The 23,457-nt window shown below is 53.8% G+C and overlaps 6 protein-coding genes across 6 annotated transcripts; 3 read left to right on the top strand and 3 right to left on the bottom strand.

Moving 5' to 3' along the window:
* Window positions 1–689: 689 nt before the first annotated feature.
* On the top strand, window positions 690–1,558 carry J7T55_009241 (uncharacterized protein; the record flags this gene model as incomplete). Its single annotated transcript, XM_053142187.1, has 2 exons — window positions 690–745; window positions 958–1,558. 2 exons carry the CDS (start codon window positions 690–692, stop codon window positions 1,556–1,558), a joined length of 657 nt encoding a protein of 218 aa, XP_052995082.1.
* A 1,065-nt stretch (window positions 1,559–2,623) lies between these two features.
* Window positions 2,624–3,952, top strand: J7T55_009242 (uncharacterized protein; the record flags this gene model as incomplete). The annotated part of the gene is made up of 1 exon (XM_053142188.1): window positions 2,624–3,952. The coding sequence occupies one exon, from the start codon at window positions 2,624–2,626 to the stop codon at window positions 3,950–3,952; it is 1,329 nt and encodes a 442-aa protein (XP_052995083.1).
* Window positions 3,953–4,550: 598 nt separating this feature from the next.
* J7T55_009243 (external NADH-ubiquinone oxidoreductase 1) lies at window positions 4,551–6,870 on the bottom strand (the record flags this gene model as incomplete). The annotated part of the gene is made up of 7 exons (XM_053142189.1): window positions 4,551–4,595; window positions 4,683–4,805; window positions 4,871–5,568; window positions 5,745–5,816; window positions 5,873–6,379; window positions 6,509–6,523; window positions 6,753–6,870. 7 exons carry the CDS (start codon window positions 6,868–6,870, stop codon window positions 4,551–4,553), a joined length of 1,578 nt encoding a protein of 525 aa, XP_052995084.1.
* A 1,637-nt stretch (window positions 6,871–8,507) lies between these two features.
* J7T55_009244 (uncharacterized protein) lies at window positions 8,508–13,990 on the bottom strand (the record flags this gene model as incomplete). Its single annotated transcript, XM_053142190.1, has 2 exons — window positions 8,508–13,560; window positions 13,611–13,990. The coding sequence occupies 2 exons, from the start codon at window positions 13,988–13,990 to the stop codon at window positions 8,508–8,510; spliced, it is 5,433 nt and encodes a 1,810-aa protein (XP_052995085.1).
* A 408-nt stretch (window positions 13,991–14,398) lies between these two features.
* On the top strand, window positions 14,399–16,393 carry J7T55_009245 (nucleolar complex-associated protein 3; the record flags this gene model as incomplete). Its single annotated transcript, XM_053142191.1, has 1 exon — window positions 14,399–16,393. One exon carries the CDS (start codon window positions 14,399–14,401, stop codon window positions 16,391–16,393), a length of 1,995 nt encoding a protein of 664 aa, XP_052995086.1.
* A 5,572-nt stretch (window positions 16,394–21,965) lies between these two features.
* Window positions 21,966–22,577, bottom strand: J7T55_009246 (uncharacterized protein; the record flags this gene model as incomplete). The annotated part of the gene is made up of 1 exon (XM_053142192.1): window positions 21,966–22,577. The coding sequence occupies one exon, from the start codon at window positions 22,575–22,577 to the stop codon at window positions 21,966–21,968; it is 612 nt and encodes a 203-aa protein (XP_052995087.1).
* Window positions 22,578–23,457: the final 880 nt, after the last annotated feature.

Raw genomic sequence — 23,457 nt, forward strand, 5'->3', positions numbered from 1 at the left:
TGAAATTGTCCATTCCACCTCTCCAGTAAATAATCGTCGCCATGCCACTTGTGATGACGGAGCTATTTAGGCCTTGCTGGGGTAACCTAGCCTGGGGCTGGGCCCACCCATGGCCCGCCGTCAGAGCGGAGCGTTTTCCGCGGCCGTGCTGCCATGTAGGCCACATGCCTAGGACAACAAGTCCGAGGCTGGGGCTCTCTTGAACAGCCTTGTTGATCAGCAGACACCGGTCGGATGCTCGCGGGCAGCTTGAATGCTCGGCGAGTGGTGAAACATATCAACCACACTATGGCCTAGTAGCTCGTTGTGCCTCATGGTGTACACCCCTATATTTCAGCAGCCTGGGAGGTATCAACCCGCCAGCTCATGGTCCTGCACGACTTATAGCCCTGCAAGATTTGTTCTTCAACCGTTGTCGAATCGATACCTAATAGACTTGGTCTTATAAGGACCCAGCAACCGCGGGAGCGGTGCTCTGTTCGGGACTGGCACCTCAATCTTCTGTTAGCTGGGAAAGAGCCCTAACCCTATTAACGTCAGTTGTGAAGGTGAACCTGGAAAACGAGGACCTGAAGCCACTCTTCCACTTATCTCGGTCCCCGACAGATATTTTAAATTCCGCAAGAGAACAACGGGGAACAATGATTAAAAGCCTCTGAGACGTATTGTATCAGCCCAAGCTTTGAAACATGGAGAAAACGAGGCTGGTGTACCAGCTTGATACTCCATTCTCCAGCGTGCAATGGTGAGTAAATCCCTTCACCACCCATCACTCTCCTTCTGATCGTGTCGATTGCCTTTATCTTACAACATATACTAGGCCAAAAATCTCCCAGCAGGATCAGGATGAAATGCTGGATCTACTTTGCAGGTACATGTGCTCGTTGCGTCGTGGCTGATACCTGCACACGACCGTATTGTACCTCTGACGAACGGATGCTAATAGGCATTCCGCAGCCTCCTGTCTCCGATAGGCCAGCATCGCAGTTCATACATTCACCCGTCCAAAGGCAAAAAGGCCAAGGTCCGGAAGAGGAAGCGCGATGAGCCAAACAAGATCCAAGCCCAAGTTCTAGTACCGCCACCGCCGGCTGTGGCAGCCTCGGTGGACGTGGGCTTGACCGACATCACCAGAAATCTTGAAGTGTCTTCTCCGACGACCCAGACTGGAGCAGGCGACCATGATGGTCACGACCAGGGCTCCCCCTACTCGATCGTCTTTGTAGTCAGGTCAGGCCCACCTTCAACATTCTTCAGCCATCTCCCCCAAATGGTCGCCGTGGCATCCCGCCAACTAAAGGAACCCATTCGCCTCGTTGGATTCTCAAAGTCCTGCGAAGAGAAAATGAGCACGTGTCTTGGCATCCCCAGGGTTTCGAGTGTTGCTTTACGTGCCGGCGATAGTGGTCAGTTGAAAGCACTGGTAGACTTCGTCCGCCAGCAGGTGCCTCCAGTTGAGGCTCCATGGCTAGAAGATGGTGGCAAGGATGTTTTCCGTGAGACCAAGATCAATACGATTCAGGCCCCCATAGGGACGAAACGTCAGAAGAAGGGATAAGGGTCGATAAGACTTAGGCAGAATACTAATACTGGATACGGTACGGGCGCCATGCTGTCCATGTCCTCAAGCTCGTTGGGCGCTGCGATGTACAAAGTCAGTCAGGTTAGTGGTAATTCTCAAAGACCTTCTTGCCGAAACTGTTTTGGAAATATTGAGCGCAGGACAACTTTCAATGACTTTGCAGGATTGAAATTTACTAAAACAGACCAAAAAAAATGAAGAATGTCATCCGTCCTGATTTCTTTACACCAGATAGGTGCTGGACATCGAGTTCTTTCCACTAGCAAGGACCAACATGCATAAGGAGGGAATGTCTTGGAACTTTCCCTTCTATCAAAGGTTTTCTTCTATTTCACTGGGTCGAAAATCTGAGAGATTCTGTTTTTCGAAGTGGATTGTTCGTCTTGTTCGTTTTCTCGGTGCTGGGCCTTTCCTGTGTCCATGACTTTGATGTGTCTCTCCTGCCCCTTATGTCCCTTCTGCTCCTTCCTTGCTGGATACTTAATTAGCAAGAACGCAGAGCAGGAGCTCCTTCCACAGCTTAGAATCATTGCCTTGACAAGGTTTGAAAGGGGGAAAAAAGTCCCCAGCAGTGCATGGCAGAACCTCCGCACCCCCCTTCGAAGCTGCTTTTTGCGCCCACCTTCCTCCGTCCTACAACCTTTCTTCCTAGCCAAGCTTGCAACCATGACCCAACTTGGCCAAAACAATTAAGGTCTTTTTCTCTTTCTGCCTCCATCACAAGAACACAGTCTTCTTTGAACTGTACTCTATTCTTGTTGCCTTGATGCAGTTCACTGATCCAGTGTCCCTCTTTTTCTGTTCTTGACGCGTCACGAGAAACTGCTGTCTACTTACCCTTCTTTCGGAGAAAACACAACGTCTTTCTCAAAAACCAAGACCATCGATTCATCCAACAGCTAGACAAGGCCCAGGTATGATTTGCCTTTCCATTGACTTCCTTGCCTGCGGCTGACCTGTCAAACTTTAGCAGCCTGACTGACGCGACGAATACACCTGACGAGACGGCCTTGAGGACATTCAAGTCTGAACGCAATTGACATGGCTGGCAAACCTTTGACGAAAGAACAACAGTTGGCCGAGGCCATCAAGTTCCAAAACGAGGTCAGTCGTGCGACCGACCGTCGTAGCAGTCGCGCTCCATCCCGTGGAGGAAGTCGCTCCCCGAATATGACGGACCCGAGCTACAACAACATGACCTCGTCTGGCCTTGGTGTTACTGGAACTCCTCGTGGCAACTCGCGCCAGGCCACGCCTCAGAAGCTTGCGACACCGGAGCAGCTGTTCGGTCGGCCCAGCCCTGTGCCCACTTCTGTTTTTCAGAACACTCCCACGCCTGTCACTCAACAACCAGCTTCTAAACTTGCCGACCACTTCGATCCCATGCAGGTCGATTCCCGCTCTGGTGTGCCTCAAGAGACTCGATCCGTCAATTCCACCACGCCAGTAGGTGGCCGCAGCCTTGGTAGCTCTCGATGGGCCACTTCTGGAAGTGTTAAACCTGTCTCTGACGTCAAGGCCGTCGATGGTTCTGAGTTTATGGACGTTGACCAAGATTCGCTCACTCCCAAGCTTATTCAAGCGGATCCATCCCCCGAGAGCCTGCTCAAGGCTTCCAAGTCGAGCGAAGCCAGCCCTGTTCCCGACTCAAGTACCAATACAAGCAGAATCTCCGGTACGGCTTCTACCCAGGAAGCCATTATCAAAAATGCCGACAATTCTGGCAGTTCGATGAACAAGGGCTTGTATGGTTCCAGATGGGCGGCGTCTGCGTCAAAGAACGAGTCCCACTCTTCTCTGGCTCCTCAGTACCCGGACCCATCCACACTAGAGCCGGTCTATCGTAGCTCGGACTGGCTGTCCGATCTGTCTGCGGAATACAAGGCGCTTTCAATCAAGAAGAAGGGTGCTGCTGAGGCTCAATCTGCTCAAGCCAGCTCGACTATCCAGTCCAACGATGTGCAGAGCGCAGCTCGGACTGTGGGACCTCCATCGAGTGGAGCGACCGTGCAATCTGGGAAGATCACTGTCAAACTGCCTCCTCATTCTGCTGAGGTTGAGCCCACTGTGCAGACTAGCTGCAATCCTGCAGCCTTTGATGCCCCCTCTCAGGGTCCCGCCTTCGGCCAGCATCCTACTCCTCCGTTGACCCGAACAAGCCGAGGGGCTGCCGACCTCCGAATGCCATCTGTCCAACGGCCTAACACCAATGTTAGTCCCGCTGTTGAGCCCAGTCGTGCTCCAGCCTTCGCGCAGCCTGTTGACAAAAAGCCACTTACACCACCGGCTAACACCTCTTCGGCGAGTCCTTTCAACGACGTGGCTTTCAAGGATTGGTACAACACCCAATTCATGAACCGCAAGGCGTAGGGAACTGAGACAGATGGAAGGCCGAATCGAAGGGAAAGTGCAGTTCCACGAGTTATCACTAGGTAATGTACGAATGGAATCAGAAACAACCAAAGGTTGGGTGCGTGTCTACGGTGCTCCTCATGACAGGGACAGGAATAAACGAGGAGCATCTTGAGGGGATTAAGAATGACCACAGCGAGAGATTGCTCATTTGAAAGTCCAATTTCTGTCTGGTTTGCAGAACCAGATAGATGGGCCTGGCTTGTTTGACTTCATCCGCATGATGAAATGGAGGGAAGTAAACTAGCCTATGCTGTTATACCGCAGATAGATGCTTCTTAGCAGATGAAATGAAAAGTCACCTTCACGAATAAAGACAGTTGACGTGCTAAGGTTCATGGATTTTGTGACGGCAGTACGTCTAAATAGTAAATTGAGCAAGAATCGGGAACTAAAGCTCTTCTATGTTGGTCTAAGACACTACAATCACTCCTGTCAAGCACAAAACGCTCTGGTCAAAATAATACATTCTCACCTAGCCTATCTCTGCAGACCAGACTTTCAGGGGTGAATGAAGCCAATTCTTTAAAACACAGCATTGTACTCCCCCACCGGTTCAAAAGCGAGATATGTCCCGGCCGAAGACCCAAGACACAAACCACTGTAAAAACATCCCGTCAGTCGCTGAATCGTGCTTTGCAGCAAATAATACCACCTTGTTCTTCTTAAGCGGGAAATGACGACTCACATATACAGGAATCAGTAGCTTATTCTTCCAGCTCATAGATTTTGTTAGGTAGGCTCCTCGCCACAGCACCCAGGCCATAAACCCAGTCAGGTCGCCTGAAGTTCCCTGGAAAAGTGCCTTCCACTGCATAGCTTATCGTCAGCATTTCTAGCAGATTCCATGGTCTCATGTATGCAAAGGGGACCTACGTTGCCCAGATAAGTCATCGTGCCCAGGTTGCGGAAGGCGAACGGCTTCTCCTCCTCCATCGACCCCTTGTTCAGCGCCTTCGCGAGATAAGAGGCTTCTTGCGACGCCACCTGGGCCGTCTTGGGGAGCGTCGGCTGGTCCGAGATGACGGCGCAGTCGCCGATGACGAACACGTCGTTCAGGATCTGCGTCTGCAGGCCCGCGGCCGGCCCGTTGGTGGCGGTGTTGTCCCCCTTCAGAGCGGTGGAGTCAGCCAGCTGTGCGCGGAACCGGCCGTCAGTGATGATCCCGCCGGTCTTGCTGTCTCTCTCCAGCCTGAACTCCCGCGGCGCCTCCTGCCCCTCGACGGGCAATGCGCCTGACAGGCTCTTGCTCATGAGCTTCTCGATGAGAGGGTTCTGCATCAGCCCTGTGCTCCATACCACGATGCCGGCGCCAACCTCCTCGTCGCCATACTCCTTGATCTTGATCTTCAGGCCGCCAGTGCTGTCCGTGTCGGGCCGCACGCGCTGTATGGTATGAGCGGTCTTGATATCGATGTTCTGCTTCTGGATGGCTCTCATGGCGTAGGAAGCGAGTGCTTGGTCGAACATAGGCAGTATCTTGGGGGAAATATCGTATACGGTTATTTTTGCATATTTCACGAGGTCGGGGTAGATCTTGGAGAGGTCGTCGTGGATGAGATCGTGGAGTTCGGCTACAACATCCGGAGTCAGCTATCGACTAAGAAGGGATGTTTGTGTGAGGAAGAGTAAAACGATGCGTAGCGTCAGTCTGCCTCACAAGCTACAGCCCAATACATCTATAGCATGTGAGAGCTTGCGAATTTTATGACTTTGTCCTGAAGGACACCAGTCCTTGGAAGCTCCTCACCTGCAAATTCTATACCAGTTGGCCCGCCGCCTACAACAGCAAAGTGAAGTAATTTGTGGCGGTTCTCTTCAGCTATATTGTGAATTCAGCAGCTGGACTGTGACAAGGACAGCCATGTTTTCACTTACAGATGGTCGGACTTGAGCACTGCTCAAATAACGACAACACTCTCAAGCGAACCCTCCTCGCGTCTCCAATATCTCTCAAGAAATGAGCATGCTGTCTAACACCGTCGATTCCGAAGGTTTGACTGTAAGCGCCAACAGCAATGACGAGCTTGTCGTAACCAACATTCATTACTGGCCCCTTGGGGATTTGCGGCGGCTCGACTTGAATCTCATTGCTCTCGGGATTCTTCTTGGGAGGCGGTAAGATGGTCTGGCTGGAAAGGTCGTCTGCCTGGTTCTCCTCTACACGTATAAGCTTGCGAGAGAAGTCTATATCATCTGCCCAGCCCTGGTGGAACTCAACATCCCCCAGCCTGCGGACTGACTCCAAGATCGTCCTGAATTCGAGCGTGCCGACGGACGTCGAGGCCAAGAGGGGGGTGAAGACAAAATAGGAGCGCGGCGAGATAATTATTCTTTCATACTTGGCCGGATCAAGTTTCCTAGCGAAGGCGTAGCCCGCCCAGCCTACTCGCAGCGTCAGTGGGGGATGGATGTGTGAGAAGGTCCGAGTCACTGGGACCTACCAGATCCTAAAATAACTATCCTCTCCCGCTTCTTGCCTGCTCGACCCGTCAGACGACGAATACCGCTCACGATGAGCGCACGCAGCTGTTCACCAGCCATTCTCAGGTGAGTATCATCCCAGCTTCCTCGCCAGCTGTGGCCGCACAGACAGTATTTATTTTGAGGAAGAGGGTGAGATTCTTAGGTTCGGTCACCGAGAGGGACTACGCTCTCCGTGCTTATTGCACCAGCCGCATGGAAGTTGTCCGACTTGAGGCTCCCGCAGGGCCCACACCTGTGCTTCCCTAGGACCGATATAAGGAGTGCGACGCACCTTTGCTTGACTCAACGCTTGTCGCGAAGCACCGAGCACACTCGCTCCTCCTGGCGATCGACAGGGTGCTCTGTGTAACCAGCCTCGCCGTTGTTGATTTGGTGAGACTTGACGCCATCTTGATTTTTCTCTCTCTCTCTCTCTCTCCCTTCTCCTCCTGGAGTCCAGAAAATGAGGTTATCGTTATAGGGATCTGCGGCAAATTCGAGGCGGTTTCCTACCCTGTGGGCTCGCGTTTGGTATTCAGAGCGAGCATGTTATCTCTTAAAAGGCATCATTGCCCGATGTCGTTGGTGTGACGTTATCCGGGTGAGCGGACTACGGACTCCCCTATAGGCCCCGAGCATCCCGGCTGTGAAAAGGTCTTACACTCCCGCCAGGGCATAATCTAGATGACATTGCTCTCTTACTAAAGCTAAACATAGCTCAGCTGGGCGAGTTTCTCTATCAAAGCTTTCGGTTTTGTTGCCTGCCCAGTTGGTTTGCAGTGAAAGCTTGTTGGTTTTCCGGCGAATGTCGGAACGACAGGAGACGGCGAGACCCACCCAGAGGCGGACGGGGACGGAGACAAATTGTGGTCGGCCGGACATCGCGGTCCGGGACCAGGATGTCCAACTCAATTTGAGCCTCTCTGAACTGGCCCTGCATGAACGGCCATCCAATCTCTCCCACGTGCACGACAGGGTCTGCACTGCACCACTTGCTTCGTTATGCCCACCCATTTCGTTGGCGATTGCTTGGCACCATTATCAGATGGGCCACCACGGAGAGTGAGGTGTCCTTCATAGTAGAATGCCACGGCCAGCCCTTTCAACCTCGTCATGACCACCCTGGACACGCCGCCTAGTAAGCTTCTCTTCCATGCCGCAAGTCTACGATGGGCTACCCGGCAAAAGCAGTGAGGCGGCGCAGACCTCGTCGTGAGAATGCCCCACGGCGCCGAGGCCGGCATGCTACCGAGGACGTAACTGCAACTATCGATGGTGCGGCTTTTGCGCCCATCGAGAGGATTTCCTTGACCCGGCCGGCGGGTTTCGTAGAGAAAGTGGGTGGGGAAAGCAGTGTTGTCCCCTGGAGTGTCTTGGAAGATAACGCTTGCGGCCGGAGTTGACTCAAGCTTGGTCGTGGTAAATGGTGCTGTGCCGCGCCGAGACGTGTCAAGAATTGACTGCATATTAGAATCGAATCTAATTCTAGTCACGCATTAGAGCACATAATTTAAAAGTATATACTACACGGAAATGGACACGGGAAATATTCCCATGACGGCCACGATCTTGCGGTGTCACAAACTAACACGCAAAGCTCGCATGACATGAATTTGTACGCAGGGTAAGACATTGTTGTGCATAACACTTTTGACGAATGGCTGCCAATGAATATCAAATTGTCAAACGAGTTTAATGACGGGCAGTTGTGTCCCGCCGATGACCCGCGTTGTGGAGGTAAGATTACGCGAGGGCTTCAGCCTCCTCGCGAGTTTCCGGAATGTCCAGAGTTCCACCGACGGACCTCCCGCTGGAGCCCGCGGTCACCGGGACGGCCAGGCAAGCTCTGTTCGAGATCAACACGGAAAGAAACGAGGTGGAAACTGAGGTCTCCGCACAAATCATTTGCTAGTGAATGGGCATCCTCTTTGGACCAATCCATGCACAATTTGTGAACAATTCATGCAATTGCTTGCTTCTAGACCGCCGTGTGGCCGCTACATACAAAACAAGCCGAATTGCGGCATTAACTTTTGTATCAATACCTCTACTGCAGCATTGAATCCAAACTTTCACCCAAAACCCCTTCTATCTTGACGATCCACTTATGTGTTTCCCTATCGACCACCTCGTCGTCGTCGTCCTGAAGCTCACTGATGTACGGTAACATCTCAGGTAACATGGACAGCCACTCCTCTCCCACCTTGTCCACAAGCTCCTGCTCGCATTTTACAACGGCCAATCGCACAGCTGGCGTCTCGTTCCGCAGATGCTTGAGCAGCGTTGCGTTGAGCTCCTTTTGGTGTTCTTGGGAGTCGGCCGCGCTCGCGAGCTCCACCACGGCCGGGGACAGATCCTCACCGAGATCTACGTGTGACGCGTGGCGGAACTGCTGAACTAGAACAGGCCCTATGGCGCTGAAGTGTGAAGGTGCCTGCCAAAAGTCGTCTTGGTCGTGCTCGAAGGACTTGGTGAGAGTCCTGAGAACACGTCTCCAGAGCTCGCGCTGCGCGGCGTCCTTTATGTCGGTTTCTTGCAGGATCTTGGCAGCCTGGTCGACGACATAGGAGCTATAGCTTGTGACGATCGACTTGAGACTATCAAAGAACTTGTAGAGAAATCCGTAGACGCTCTGTTGCCGAAGTGTGATGCCGAGTATGTCCGACTTAGGAAGCCCAGAGCTGGACCACTCAATAAGCTGAGTGAAGATTGGTCTGAAGGCCGCATCGTTCAGCTTGTATATCATCTTCAAGGCCACATCGTTGATTGATTCTTCTAGGCCTTCCAACTGGCTTGCGTTTGTTCGCGACTTGACTTGTTCAAGGCGGCGAAGATCAAAGGTGGCCAGGAAGATGGCGGATAAGGATGACACGTTCTTGGCGACTTCCGCTTTTGAATGCTTGTCAATACCGAAACCGAGGATTTCGACAAATTCATTCATGGCCTGTAAACCGTTAGCCGTTGATCTTTGAGACCGAGTGTCTTGTCCTACCGAGTAGCCGGCGTCCATTGCGGACGACCAGTTCTTCTGCAATGCGTTGAAAAGCACCTTGGCATCTAGCTGCTTCGCAAGGAAGTGCAGACATTGTTTCCTGTTGTCGTGTACGTCGTCATCGACAGTCGACTCTGCAGACTTATTCGACACAATCAAGAGTTGATCCAGATAGGCCCCAGATACCATGTACGGCAAATATTGAGCCAGTGCTGTCATGAGAGCATAGCAAGCGTCGTGAAGCTCTGTGTCAGAGTCCACGCCGTCAATTGAGATGGACAGGTACTCCAACGTCTTCGGAATGGCTGTGGGCAGGATCGGGACAATGCCATCCTGTAGCACATCGACAAGTGACGCAAGACAAAGTAGAGCCATGATACGGAGACGCCTGTCGTCTTGACCAAGGCATTGCTTGCCCGCGATAGTCGAGGCGGCCGCTGCAACAGCCTCCAAATCCTTCTTGCCATATTTCTCTGAAATCTTGTCGACACAATTGACAGCGGTATGCTTGTAATGGATGTCGTCTGAGTCGCGAATGACAGCGGTCAGCTGAGGCAAGAACGCTAGGAGAGCTGTTCTTGACTGCGCATCACCCTGTTTCTCCTTATCCACGCGTGTCTCAAGTGCGCGTAGGACCTTCTGCCGGAGACCAACGTTCGGCCGATCAAGTAGGGTTTCAACCGACTTGATGAACTCGCCTACCGAGAGGAGGTTCAGTAAGTTGGACAGTGCGTCGCCGCAACGGATGTGCAGTGCCTTTCTGGTCTTGACGGTGTCAGCCACCGTGAGAACGTCTTCTAGAAGTTGTGCGTAGAGCTCGCGGATCTTTGCAGTTTCCATGTCGTCCCGCTCGGCTAGCTTCCCTACTTCCCGCTTAAGCGATCGACTGGCTAGAAGATGAGGCAGTAGAGTAAGTTGCTTCAACGCCGTCTTGTTGATCTCTTCATCTCCCTCCTTCTTTCCAAACATAACGGCGGAAAGATTCGGCTTTGGTTTGAACATGTCGGCCACGAGATCAAGGAATTTGATCAACGTCTGCAGTTGGGTCTCCACGTTGAAGTGGTTCATCAGGTCGGCTGTAAACGTCTGGATGTTATCAGACGTTCCATATCTGTCGACAAACATGGCCACCAGCGCGAAGAGGAAGTCCTGTGGTCCGAGATTTTCAACCAGGGAAATGAAAAGGCCTTGTCTTCTGTGAGAAGGTATGTGCTCATAAGCAATGACAAAGCTTGCCAAAAGCTCTGATGCACTAGCAACGAGGTGTCTTCGTCCCTTGCGGAAGGTATCAATCAATGGCGGTATCACCTCTCGAATGGTCTGGTTGATAACATGCGCAGAGTAATCGTCGCTTTGCCGGAGCACAGAGCTTCCCATGAATGTGAATATGGGCATGACGCTGTGCAGGACAACATCAGGGGCAGTCTTGGCCAGACTTGCAACCAAAAGAAGGGCCGAGTTCTGCACAGCGGGGCTCGAAGACTTTTGAATGCAAGACACCAACACGTCTCCGTGACCAACTGATGTGTCGATCTTGAGGTTCTTGTCATCGCGGTATGTGGGCATCATGGCCAACAAGCTACTGAGCACCAAGTTCTGAAGGTAACCCAGTTCGGACCCTATAAGGGTCCTGAATGTCTGAAGCTCTGACAAAATCATGAACAAGCTCTGAAGCAGCTCGGGATGCTCGCCCGGCTTCGACGACTCGACCAGGTGCAAAACAACAGTAACCTTACTCAACGCAGCGGCGAGCTCCGGGGAGTTGTGCGGATCAGCCGATCGATGGTGTTCTGATGAGCTCGTTCTTCTCCGCTTGCTTGTAGGCGCTTCCACTGCAAGTTGTGTGACATCTTGGAGAGACCCGAGGAAGTCTAGAAGAATCTCCGTAGTTAAGGGTACGCTTCTAAGTAGCTCGAGTGCTTCTTCTGAGACCATGCCCTCCCGCTGCGAGAGGTTTAGGGCCTTTTGTGCAACCTCCTTTTTGATCCTGTCTTTCATTGACGGCCACATCTTGCGTATTCTGGAGAAGACGCAGCGCACAAGATCTGGACGCTCCTCTGCTCGATTGCCTTCCACGATATCGAAGAGACAGTCAAGCCCGGTAGAGTCGTTTGGCACAACGACATCAACGAAGCTCGCGGTGACCTTGTCTCCATCTAATCCTTCCTTGTTGAGCAAGTTGAGAGCCTCATCATGGCCGAGTCCAGACCACCACTGCAAAGAGGGCAAAAGTAGTTGAGTTCTGGAGGTGCTGCCGACTTTTTGCACCTGGTTCAAGGCTTTGAGCAGTCTGAGGTCGAAGTTCAACAAGGGAGACTCGACTACATGCGATGCTAGAAAGCTGAAAATGGCAGCGCGAACACTTGAGGAGATGTGTCCCTTTTTCGACGCCTCTTTCTCCGTTGAGGACTTGCTTGAGCTTCCAAGAGCTTCCTTGAGGGCAGCGGTGATGTGATCTTCGTGCATGATGGATTCCTCCAGCGCGGGGATAACAACCTCTTGAAGCAAGGTCCGACTGGCCTCGGGTGTCATCCACTTGGGTTCTTGTCCCGTCTTGTACAATGCTCGGGAACCCCATGGCGTTTCATTCTTCTTGCGGGTTCCGCTATCGCTATTGTTTGTTTGCAGCACGGCAAGCAACTCAGCTGCAGCACGGCGGACCTTCTTTGCTGGGTCTCCCAGAGCAGCGATGCAGTAGGGCTGGAGTGCCTGGAAGTCGATTTTCGAGCAGTCTGGCTGTTGCAGTCGACTTTTGGCCATCTCAAGCGCACGTGCTCGAGCCAGAATCGGATATGGACCAAGCCACATACGCATGTAGAAAGAGAAGTAGAAGCAATCAGAGGGCGCAGATTCGCTGTCGAGTATGGGGGCCTCATCCAGCTTCAGCAAGGCCGACTTATCTGAAGCAGCAGATATGAAAATCTGGCAAAGCTCCTCAAAGATGGGGTCTGAGTCGCTGGACAGACAGGTGCGAGCTGGAGGCTTCTTATGCTTCGACAGTCGGCTGAGGCCAGCGTCCAAATCCAGTTCTTCAGCCAAAGCGGCTTCCGCACCGTCAGTCAAGGCTTTGTTGCCTTCTCCATTCGACTTGACAGCCTTCTTTGGGCGGATTGACGCCTTGAGTTTCAGCTCCAGCTCATCAATATCGAACTCAGCCTCCTCAATGACTTTGCGGAATAGTTCTCCGGCTTGATCGGGAGCCTGGGAGAGAGCCACAATTATTTGTCCCAGCTGTTTCCGGGCTTGTCCGTCTTCATCAACTTCGTCGGAAATCTTGTGTCCAGCCACGAGCAAGGATCGGATGATAACCGATGATTGCTTCTCGCTTAGCATTTGCGCTAAGAGGATCGTTTTGATCAACGGGAGCCCTCGAACTTCGCCCTTCTTGGTGAGCCTTTCGACTAGAGCAATCGCAAGACCGTTGGCCAGCTTGTCAACTCGGTGCTCCTTCTGTAGGTCCTGCAGTAACACCTCCAAGTCTTGCACTTTGACTAATGACTTAGCCACTCTCCATGAGAGCTGCTTGGCGGACCTGCACTGGGCGAGAATGGACAGGCAGACCAATCCGGGCCTGACAGTCTCACTCGACCAACCCAAGACTAGTTGATGCATAAATTCCAGGAGCACAGCATCCTCTAGGCCGCCCTTCGAAGCATAGACGGATATGACCATATAGCTCGCAATTTGAAGGCCAGGGACCTTTTTCATCATCAGAGTCTCACTGAGAATGGGTAGGATCTTCTGGAGAAGGTCTTGGTCATGATCTTTCTGAAGGGCCCTCCTGCCCGATTTCATGTGATCCAGCATGCCATTGATAGCCTCAGTCATTAAACCACCCCAGAATGAGATTAGGCCCGGGTAATGCTGTTGCGCTCGGCATGATTCCAATGTTGCATCTGATATTCCCGACAAGAGCTCGAAATGGTGAATTGCTTGTTGGACCAGAATAGCCCTAGGAGGTGCAGTCAAAGATCGCACGTATGGGTCGAGGAATCTGTACTGGTTTGGCAGTTTTGTGGGAAGGATGGACATGAGCGTGACGAAGAGTGGCGCAGAGTGGTAAGGTAGGAACGTCGTTATGAGGGAGGACGTGCTATATTCGTGTATCCTAGGCACCGTCAGAGCGTGTTCGGGCTACCACATGGGCAAGAAGCCTACCTAAATCTCCGTACAAGCCACTCTACGGCCTTGATAGCCGGCATGAGCCTCAGCCTCCCCGCGACTAGGCGCAAGAAAGCCTGTGCGGTCTTGTCCAGTTCGGCATTTTCGGCGGCGGTCATCTGCGTGCGGTCTTCGTCTTGACTTTGCTCGCTGAACAGTGTCTGCTCATACGGAAGGAACCGAGCATCGAGGCGACATAGTTCCTCGAAGCCCTCATGGCAAATATCGTACACGGTCTGGAAACTCTGGCCGGCAGCAACTTTGGGCTCGAAAATCAAGGACTTGGCGTGCGCGGCCTTCTGCGCCTTGACGTTGAGGGTGCTCTTGGAGTTGACGGCGATTTGCGCCAACTGCGCCGCGAGCGATGATGGCGCCATGTCTCTGTCTGGCGGTGCGCGTGCCCTAAGACATGAGCGGTGGTGACGATCAGGTTCAGGAACAATTTCGATCAAGGGGCCCTCGGCTCCCTGAACTTTTCCAGTATTCGAAGCTCTCTGTCTGCGCGTTGATTGGCTGTTTTGCAGCGATAAGAGGTCTGAAGTGGGGCAAATCCAGCTTATCGCAGGCCGCTCAATCTTTTTTTTGGTGCTTTTTCTCCCGTCAGGTCCATGTACAAGCATTTGGCGCAAGGAATCACCAACTTCGGTGCTGATCCTATTTTTCTCTTTCTTTCTTTCACAACAGACTCAATTGCAGCAATCGATCTGCATCATTCCTTAGTATCGTCACCGACAGATCAGCTTCACACAGCAAGGAACCCGATCCACGAACGAAGCGATCGCGCGATGGGGCCCCCTTCCAAGAAGAGGCGTCTAAGCCCGCCTCAGTCGGATGAGAACATTTCAGGCGCGAAGGTACAGAATGCGTTCTTCAAGAATGCTGCCAGTTGGAACCTAGAGCAGGACTACGAGTCGCGTCCAAGGAAAGGAAAGAAGAAGGAGAAGGAGAGCAACAAACTTCCCATCAAGACGGCAGATGGTCGCTTGGAGCAGGTGGCCGTGATCGACGAGATTGCTCCCATTGAGAGCGACGATGAATGGCTGGACGGGAACGAGAGCGATGGGGCAGCCTCGGAGTCTGCCCAGGAACTTCATCCGGCCGAACCAACGATGTCGGAGCGTGAACAGATCATCAAAACGAAGGAGGAGCTGGCGAAGATCGGTCAACATCTAAGCGAGAACCCAGAGGAGTACCCTGGGGCTTTCAAACAGCTGGGGAAGCTCGGGGAGTCAAGCATTCCTGCCATTCGCAAGCTCTGCGTAGTGACACAGCTGGCGATATACAAAGATGTCATCCCAGGCTATCGGATACGACCGAGCACTGAGGATCCCGCCGGGGCGAAATTGTCCAAGGAAGTCAAGAGTTTGCGGTCATATGAACACGCTCTAGTGGCTGGCTACCAAGCATACTTGAAGAAGTTGACAGAGTATGCCAAGCTCAAGGGCTCCGCAGACAACAACAGTCTGGCGAAGGTTGCCATTACATGCGCCTGCACCTTGGTCACATCGGTTCCTCACTTCAACTTCCGAACGGAGCTCTTGAAGATTTTGGTGGGCAAGCTGAGTGCTAGGAAGGTCGATGAATCCTCTAAAAAATGCCTGAAAGCCCTTGAGACCTTGTTCCAGGAAGATGAAGAGGGAAGACCAACCATGGAGGCAGTATCGCTCCTTGCAAAAATGATGAAAGCGCGGCGATACTTGGTTGACGAAAGTGTCCTCAATCTCTTTCTCTCCCTGCGGCTGCTCTCTGAGTTCTCCGGGAAAGCCTCGAAAGACGGAGTGGACATGGCCAACGGCGAGAACAAGGCCCCGAAAAAGAAATGGGAGCATCGGACGAAGCGTGAACGGAAAGCTTTGAAGGAAGAGAAGGCTTTGTCCAAGGTGATGGCGCAGGCAGATGCTCTGGTGAGCCACGAGGAGCGAGATCACATGCAGTCAGAGACGTTGAAGCTTGTCTTTGCTACTTATTTCCGGATCTTAAAGCAACGACAACCACAGCTTATGGGAGCTGTGCTTGAAGGGTTGGCGAAATATGCTCACCTCATCAACCAGGACTTCTTTGGCGATTTGCTTGAGGCCATGAAGGACCTCATTCGGCACAGCGAGGAGGATGCCGAGATTGATGATGAAGATGGAGAGCACGAGGATGAGGATGTGTCTGTTCGGAATACAAGCCGTGAGGCGCTGCTATGTACAGTCACGGCGTTCACACTCCTCGCGGGCCAGGACGCACACAACGCCCGCGCAGATTTGCATTTGGATCTATCCTACTTCTCGACGCACCTCTTCCAAGGCCTCTTTCCCCTTTCGATGGACGCTGATCTGGAGCTGGGAGCGAAGTCTTTGCACCTTCCGGACCCAGACAGCCACCAGGTTCCTAAACTCAACAAAGTCAACCTACAGACAACGACGGTGCTCCTGATCAGGTGTCTCACGGCAATCCTTCTGCCGCCGTGGAACATCCGCTCGGTCCCTCCACTGCGCATCGCAGCATTTGCCAAGCAGCTGATGACCATCGCCTTACAGATGCCGGAGAAGTCGTGTCAGGCCGTACTCGCCTTAATGAACGACGTGACTTATACGCACGGAAAGAAGATAGGGTCGATATGGAATACGGAGGAGAGAAAAGGCGATGGGACCTACAACCCGCTCAGTGAATCTGTCGAGGGAAGCAACCCATTTGCGGCTACGGTCTGGGAGGGGGAATTGCTGAGGAGGCATTACTGTCCCAAGGTCCGCGAGGGACAAAAGCTGCTAGAGAAGAGTCTCCGAACGCTGTGAGATAGGGATCCGTATCATCAACACATTGACTACCCGGTAATCAAGGCAATCGATCAGTATCAAATGACTCTGCCTATTCGCGACCTGAGCTGCAAACCCCAGGGCGACAGGGCGCCCTCCTGCATTGTGTCGAAGGCGAAAAATAGCCAACTGACTCGAGTTGATACACACCATCCTCCGAGGTACTCATCATGCGCGCCCGCCTCGAGGAGTTCGCCGACTGACTCCCGTCCTTTTGCGCGCTCGGTCTACCAGCGAGCAAAGGGGAGATTGCCCGTCCCGTCCCACTACTCAGCGCGTCTCCTCCGACAGCCTAGTCGCACGCAGAGCATGTCCACTTCCCGAGCTGTCCCGCGATGGGCTGTTCCAGACCTTGCTGCAAGCTTTCCTGGCGGCACTGACTCTCCGCCTGCCGCCGCCAAGGCCGCGTCTCTCGCTCTGTCTGCATCACAGCGCTCTCCCGTCACTCCGACATAGTCACACCCGGCCCCATTGCTCGTGTTGCGGGTGCGCTATGTCTACGATAAATGGACCAGGACCCGGGTTGCAACGCTCTCAGTGACTATCCCCACCCGAGCCACAGAAAGCTAACGGCAGTAGCAGGAACGGGCGTTCGGGAAGGCTGGGGTACACTTCCAAGGTTATTTGGCTCAGTGGAGCCTTGCCTGATAGATGGCGGTTATCCGAGCCTAACGACCTGACGACACTACGCTGTAGCAAAATTCGCTACCGGAGAACACGACGTGGAAGTAGTCATGTACATTGTGTGGCCGTACGTGCGTACGGGTAGCGTGCTCGCCAATGCAGGTACGTGGTCGCACCGACCATTGCTTAGGTAGCCCAAAAGCCGGTCTCGCTAGTATGGTCAATGTCGAGGTGGTCCGCCCGGCGGTGCTGAGAAAAACGGGCAGGCTAGCGGCGACTCTGTTGTGTCCTGTGCACACGCGAGCGTGCTCTGTTGGGGCAAAGCGCAGGAAGTTCCATGATGCTTTCTAGAACGAGATATGACAGATTGAGTTGCGCTTGATCCCGAACATCTGGGATTTGCAATTGCGCTTGGACGCAGGATCTGATCTCAGCCCGGGGCCGGCGGCTGTTTGAGAAGGGGCAATCCTCCTCCCAACGTTAGTAAGTCGGTCTCTCATTGCCGGGAGACCTGTCCGCGTTGGTTCAAGGTCGACCTGCATATGTTTCGCACGTATCAGGACGCGAATGCACGACGGTGTTAGTCTGGAAGGGTGTGAAGGGGTTCAGTAGTGACTGCGGGCTTCGAGCCGCACGCATGAGATACGTGGTACTGCTAGAATCGTGAGGTTGCTCAAAATCAACTGAAGTTGAGCACACGTTGGCTCATGGTAGATCTTTGTCTCACCAGAGCCCGTTGGTTCTATATTAGGGGGCCACAGACTATTAACAATCCACTAGCTGCCGTTGGTTAATGTCGACGAGCGGTCTGTGGTGAGGCACGAGAGCAGCGAACAGGCACATCGAAATTGACAATAATCTCAGCAAGGCCCAACGGATCGCCGTAGACTCGTGTCATTTCCAACGACTTGACGTCTCTTATGACCTATGACCTACGGCGTAGACGAGGCTGAAAACCCCTGGAAGGACCTCCGTTGCCATGTCTTGCATCACGTGGTGGCTCACACAGACACTGCTGACTCAATATCGCGAGCAATCCAGCCTCACTAGATCTCCTCCACTTATGCCCAGTTGGAGCAGCTTGCCTATTGCGTCACCGCATCCTGCAGATGGTCTTGCGTTCCGTGTTGTCGAGCTGGACTCAGTCTAGCTGACTCGATGAACCACCTCGACGTCCAGGAACGATACTCCGTGACAACCCTGACTCTTGGTCGCTGCACATTCTGACATGTCAAATAAGGTCAACAACAAAATGCCCGAGCGGACGACATCATCAACCGTAACCAAGTGGCAATGCCGCTGAGGTTGTTCAAGGACAGGAAGCAACTGCTGTGTTCGAGGAACAGCAGTGTCCCATCATGCCTTAGACTTCTCGCTAGCCATTGTCTGTCGATCTATAACATTCAGGCTGGACCGAGCGGTGCCCACCCCAACAGCTCGGCCTGGGCGCAGACGGCTCTCCCGCAGCACTGATCTCCAGCAGCGGCGAGACTGCGCCAAGGCCAGGACCACCCGTTCCGTCGTTGACCGTAAATTGGACCAGGGACACAGATTCGCTCGTGTGTATAGTATCGCACAGTTATTGATGGTTTATATACACAGGGATGACGAATACATGCCATTCACAGTGACCAGACCGAGAGCAAGCTACAAAGCATGTATGCCTTCCGTTCCATGACGGGAGCTCGGACGAGCTTGGGCACAAGCTGTCGCTTAACTGGCTTTGCCCAGGGCCAGGGACCAAGTGAGCAAAGATGGTGTAGACTGCCCAGAAGGCTGATGGGGAACTGGATCTCTAGATTAAGCACACCACTCAGAGGCAATTCGTGTCAAGTTAGAAACAGAGCAGGAGAGGCTAGGCTGGCAATCACTGAAGGCACGCTGATTCTCGTCCACAACCCATTGCCGTAGCCTCGTCCAGTTATCCACAATCAGCATAGGCCTTGACGTAGGCTTTTCATGCGGGCGCCGACCTCGAGGCTGCCGCTGTTGAACCAGACTGACCAATAAGCTCGGTACCGAGAACCAAGCCATATCCACCAGTCCAATGCTTCGGCTTGTTAGGCGGTTTCAGAAGTCGATCTTCAGCACGACCGGTCTGGACGCACTGGGCAGGCACGACAAGGTCATCGGCTACGGGAGACTTCCGGTAGAAGGGTACAGGGCGTGTGATTGCCAATGAGAGTCGAAGGGATCCTGGTTGCGGTCGAAACAAAAAAGGGCCCCTGAGAAAGAGTTCCCTAAGAACTACGCAATTGCGGGCGGCTCAAGGGCTACCCCTTCGTATATCTACTGAAGCAGATAGGGTCATTGTAGGTTATGGGAGAAAAAGAGAGAGCGAGATAAGAAACCAACCAAGCCCTGCTATCCAGATTCCGCAAGGATAAAGTCAAGCAAACAAGCAAACAAGGGGACCACACTGGAGGGCATGCATAAAGACGGATTCTCCCAGCCATCCAGTCACCGCGTCTTCTTGGGCGACGCTTGGACTGGATAAGAATGAGAGGCTCAACTTGCCTTCTGTCAGCGTCTCAGACGTCCACTTGCGGTAAGCCTAGCAGCGTCTAAAGAGTGATCAAGCAGAACCTCAGATGGAATATTGCCGGCTTGATCAGATGGGTGACGGACGGCTTGCCACCTGCCAAGGCTCTTGCTCCGTCTGCTATCACAATGCAGGCGCGTGCTCGTAGGAGCCACCTCGCGGCTGAAACACATAGGCCGCGGTATATGGGATCGTCGAAATTGATTTTCTGGGATACGCCCGAGTGCCTGAACTTTCTTTCAAGCTCTCGCGCATTGCAAAGATGCCTTGCGTAATCGCCGATGGGTGATCCTTTGAGGCGTCAGTCCTAGGGGATTTGGAGATCTTGGTCCGAAAGTTTATCATGTGGCATATGACATGACTTTTTGCCAGCCATTCGGGCATCCCGTACAATCGCAAAACGATGTTCCCCAACTCGGGCCCTGGGGAGGATCGCCCAAGCAGCCACGGTACTTGCTGTGTACGGTGACATGTTTCCGTGCCAAGAGGCCGATGAGGATCGTCCGCGCACTTGCGAGACTGCCCTCAGGGCTGCTTCTGATGGCCTCTTGGGACCTGGAGGCTGGTAACGGAGGTAGGCAGGGTTCGCATTCTAGGAAGGTAGCAGATTGGCTGGCCATTTGCGTTCATCGGCCCAAGTGCCGTCAGAGTGAACGGGCGAGGCCAATGTCATCCTGGGCCTCGACCCAGCGCCAATGTGATCGACGACGACAAGATCCGCTAAAGTCGGGGCAAACCGACGAGAGGGGAAATGCCTACGCTCCCTTCGAGCATCTCAAACAACAGAGAAGTGGGCGGGTGAGCACAGGCCTGTCGTAGATCGCAGTGAGCTCCGCGAAGACATGGGTGATGCCACTTGGGTCGGCTCATAGGCGCCCTATGTTTGGCACTATTTCGAGCGAAGGCAGGGCGTTGGGGTGTTTGCATGCGGTGATTTGGCTTGTCACCAAGGCTTCTGGAAGAACATAAAGACTAGCGCCGCGGTTGAACCGGTGGTGACAAGGCTGGTGGTGTTTCATGTACCTGACAGGGTGAGGGGTAGTCACCATCAGCCGTGACCATCCCCACCGGCGCTTGTTTGAAGTCCGCATAACCGTCTAGACGATTGCTTCAAAAATGACCCAACTTTGGGCACATTGCACTTCCCCGGGCATCTATCTCTGGTGACTAGTCAGTGAGTATCCACAGTGACGGCAGATGCAAGCAAATCTCATGATAACTGACAGACATTCGTCACCGAGACTGTCTCCCCTTGACACTGTCTCCCAGCACGGGGAAGTTGTCGGCGTTGGCCACCTGTGGCGTGCTGGGTACGGAAGCATTTTTGAAGCCCCAACCTAGGTCAAGTTCATGCAAAGCCAAGGGGAACAGCGTGAAAACATTACTTTCCTCCGACGCCAGGCGCACAGTGAGCACAGGTGACCAGGGACCTCCGTGCACGCACGGAATGGGTGGTGTGAGTTGTCAAAGACCCGTAGTTCATGTGCTTGCTCATGTGCTTGCCCAACTCCGGTGGTGAGGGTGGTAGTGGTGGATGTCAACGTTTCAAGAGATGCGATACAGATCGGCACTCTTGCCTTGGTGTTTCAGAACCCATGGCAAATCCCGCGACAAGGTGATAGATGCAGTGATCTCGTATCCCAGCAACGCTGACTGCCCTGGACTCGGCGAGAACATGTTTCCTTGACGGTTGCATTCCATCTCAAACATGGGAAAGAATACGCGCAGAAGTTTCTGGTCAAATTCTCCCGCTTGTTTCGTGCTAGTGGGTGATGGGCGCAAGCTTCAGCTTCGTTATTGGCATGGTGTTTCGACCACATCTAGTGGTAGTCAACGGTTCGAAACACTCACCGCTGTCGTTCACCAGCGAGATTGCCGAGCAGCGCTTGTCATGGTGGGTAAGGATGAAGCCACAACGGCTGCGAGCTGTGGGAATGATATGAAGTCGGGGCGTTTCGCGGAAGCAGCGTGCTGGAGGTCACGAGCTCCCCAGACGGCACATGTGCAGCGGCTCCGCGATGCCAGCAAAAGCTTAGTGGAACCCGCAGGAGTTGCTCTCCATGTGCAGTGGAGGTCAGGCGGAGAGGAAAATGAGATGGATGGCATCCGCAGGACATCCGCAGGAGCAACAGAGCGGCATCCGGTGCACGCAAGGCTCTCGAGGTGCTATTCTTGTCGTCCATGTGGTGACCCGAGCGCGCAGAGAGGTGCTCGGGCGCGATGAAGTCGGAAGTGGATAAGTGAAAATCTGCAAGTGCATGGACAGCAGGGCCCAATCACGTTCCTGAAGAGCTACCTCCCCCAGCAAAAGTGGGCGTGCTTCAGACAAGCCAGGGGTGCTCCGTAGCGTAGCGTAGCGTACCGGTCTTTAAGCTTCTCATCCCACTAGACGTGCCTAGCCTCTGTGCAGGCACGTCCTGTCCCTTGCCCCCTGATGAAACCGCTCACGAGTGGGTCTATCCCTCCATAGCGGGCAGGCGGGCCCGTTGATGAGAGCGACGCCAATGTTGATGTTGCCGTTGTTGTTGTTGAGGCAGCAACAGCGCCGGCAAATGCCCGTCGGGCGTGGCAGCACCACCAGGGCGGGAACCGATACCCTGGAGGGCGGGAGGCGAGGTCATGTCCCGGCAGACGACTGGCTGGCGGGTGATGGGGCCGGTAGAGGAAAGGACCCAGACGACCTTGCAATGACTGAGTCCGCCGCTGAGATTGGCGAGCGAGCCCCCCGTAGAGCGAGAGCGTGAGCGTGAGCATGAGCGTGACGCCGGCAATGCTCAATGCACCAGCCTCTCGCTTTCCCGCGCTCGCATTCTCCTCCAATGCCCAGCCCATTCCCTCGTCGCCCGTCTCCCACCGCCTAACCCCCCGTCCCCAATCCCACCCGCTCGCGGCGTCTTGTTTCGAATTGCGGCAGCCAAACCGGGGCATCGCACGCATGCGTGCACGGGAGCTAGGCCGTGGGAACCGGTCTGCCTTGGTCTTGGTGGTGCATACCATGATCTTGGTGAGTTGCACAGATGACCCAAGCTGTGGGGGAGGCACTTGTTTGGCTCTGCCGTCTTGCCGGATTGTTTAGTCTGATGAAGCAAGCGCCTCCCGAAATAGCATCGTTGCCGGGCACGTTTGTTCGCTGGCTGGGTAAATATCGTGAAACAATGTTCTGCGCGCCGTCTTGGATCGTGCCTGGCGGCACCCGCGGTGCCACAGTGGCAGGGTGGTGGGCATGGAAAGGAAGGAGGAATGATGATGAGCCAGTTGTACACAGCACACCACAGCGCAGCACAGCGCACCACAGCGCACCACAGCGCAGCACAGCGCACCACAGCGCAGCGCAGCACAGAGCAGCGTCCAGCGGCTGTGGGTTACGGTGAGCACGAGACAAGCACGGGCATGAGCCAGAGCACGAGCACGATCATGAGCACGTTGACTTGACTTGTGGGCGGCCTGCACGCACCACATCACCGTTGCTGCCGTCATGTCGTCTGTCGCAGGGAAGGGCAGCATCCAGCAGCGTGCGCGGCGGCATCACTACCTACCTAGGCCTAGGCCTAGGCAGGCTCGTACAGAAGGCAGGCTGCCTACGTTCAGACGACGGCGAAGAGATGAGCCTCCTGCCCACCTGCCCTCCTGCCCACTTGCCCACTTGCCCACTTGCGCACAGGAAAGACCACCACTATCGGCCCATTCATCCGACTCGAGGCATTTCCCAGGGCATGGGTTGAGCGTCAAGAGTCAGCCACCATGCGGTGCTTGATGCATGTTGTGCTGATGCTGGTGTGAAGCCCTACGAACATGCAGTAGTACGGTACTGCTCGCTTGCTGTTAAATTAGCTGCGGTCTCCTTGCATCGCGTGTCAAGTTTCATGTCGTCAGTTGG

This window comes from Diaporthe amygdali, assembly GCF_026229845.1.
Source record: "Diaporthe amygdali strain CAA958 chromosome Unknown NODE_10_length_1141467_cov_65_626103, whole genome shotgun sequence".
Classification (NCBI taxonomy): Eukaryota; Fungi; Ascomycota; class Sordariomycetes; order Diaporthales; family Diaporthaceae; genus Diaporthe; species Diaporthe amygdali.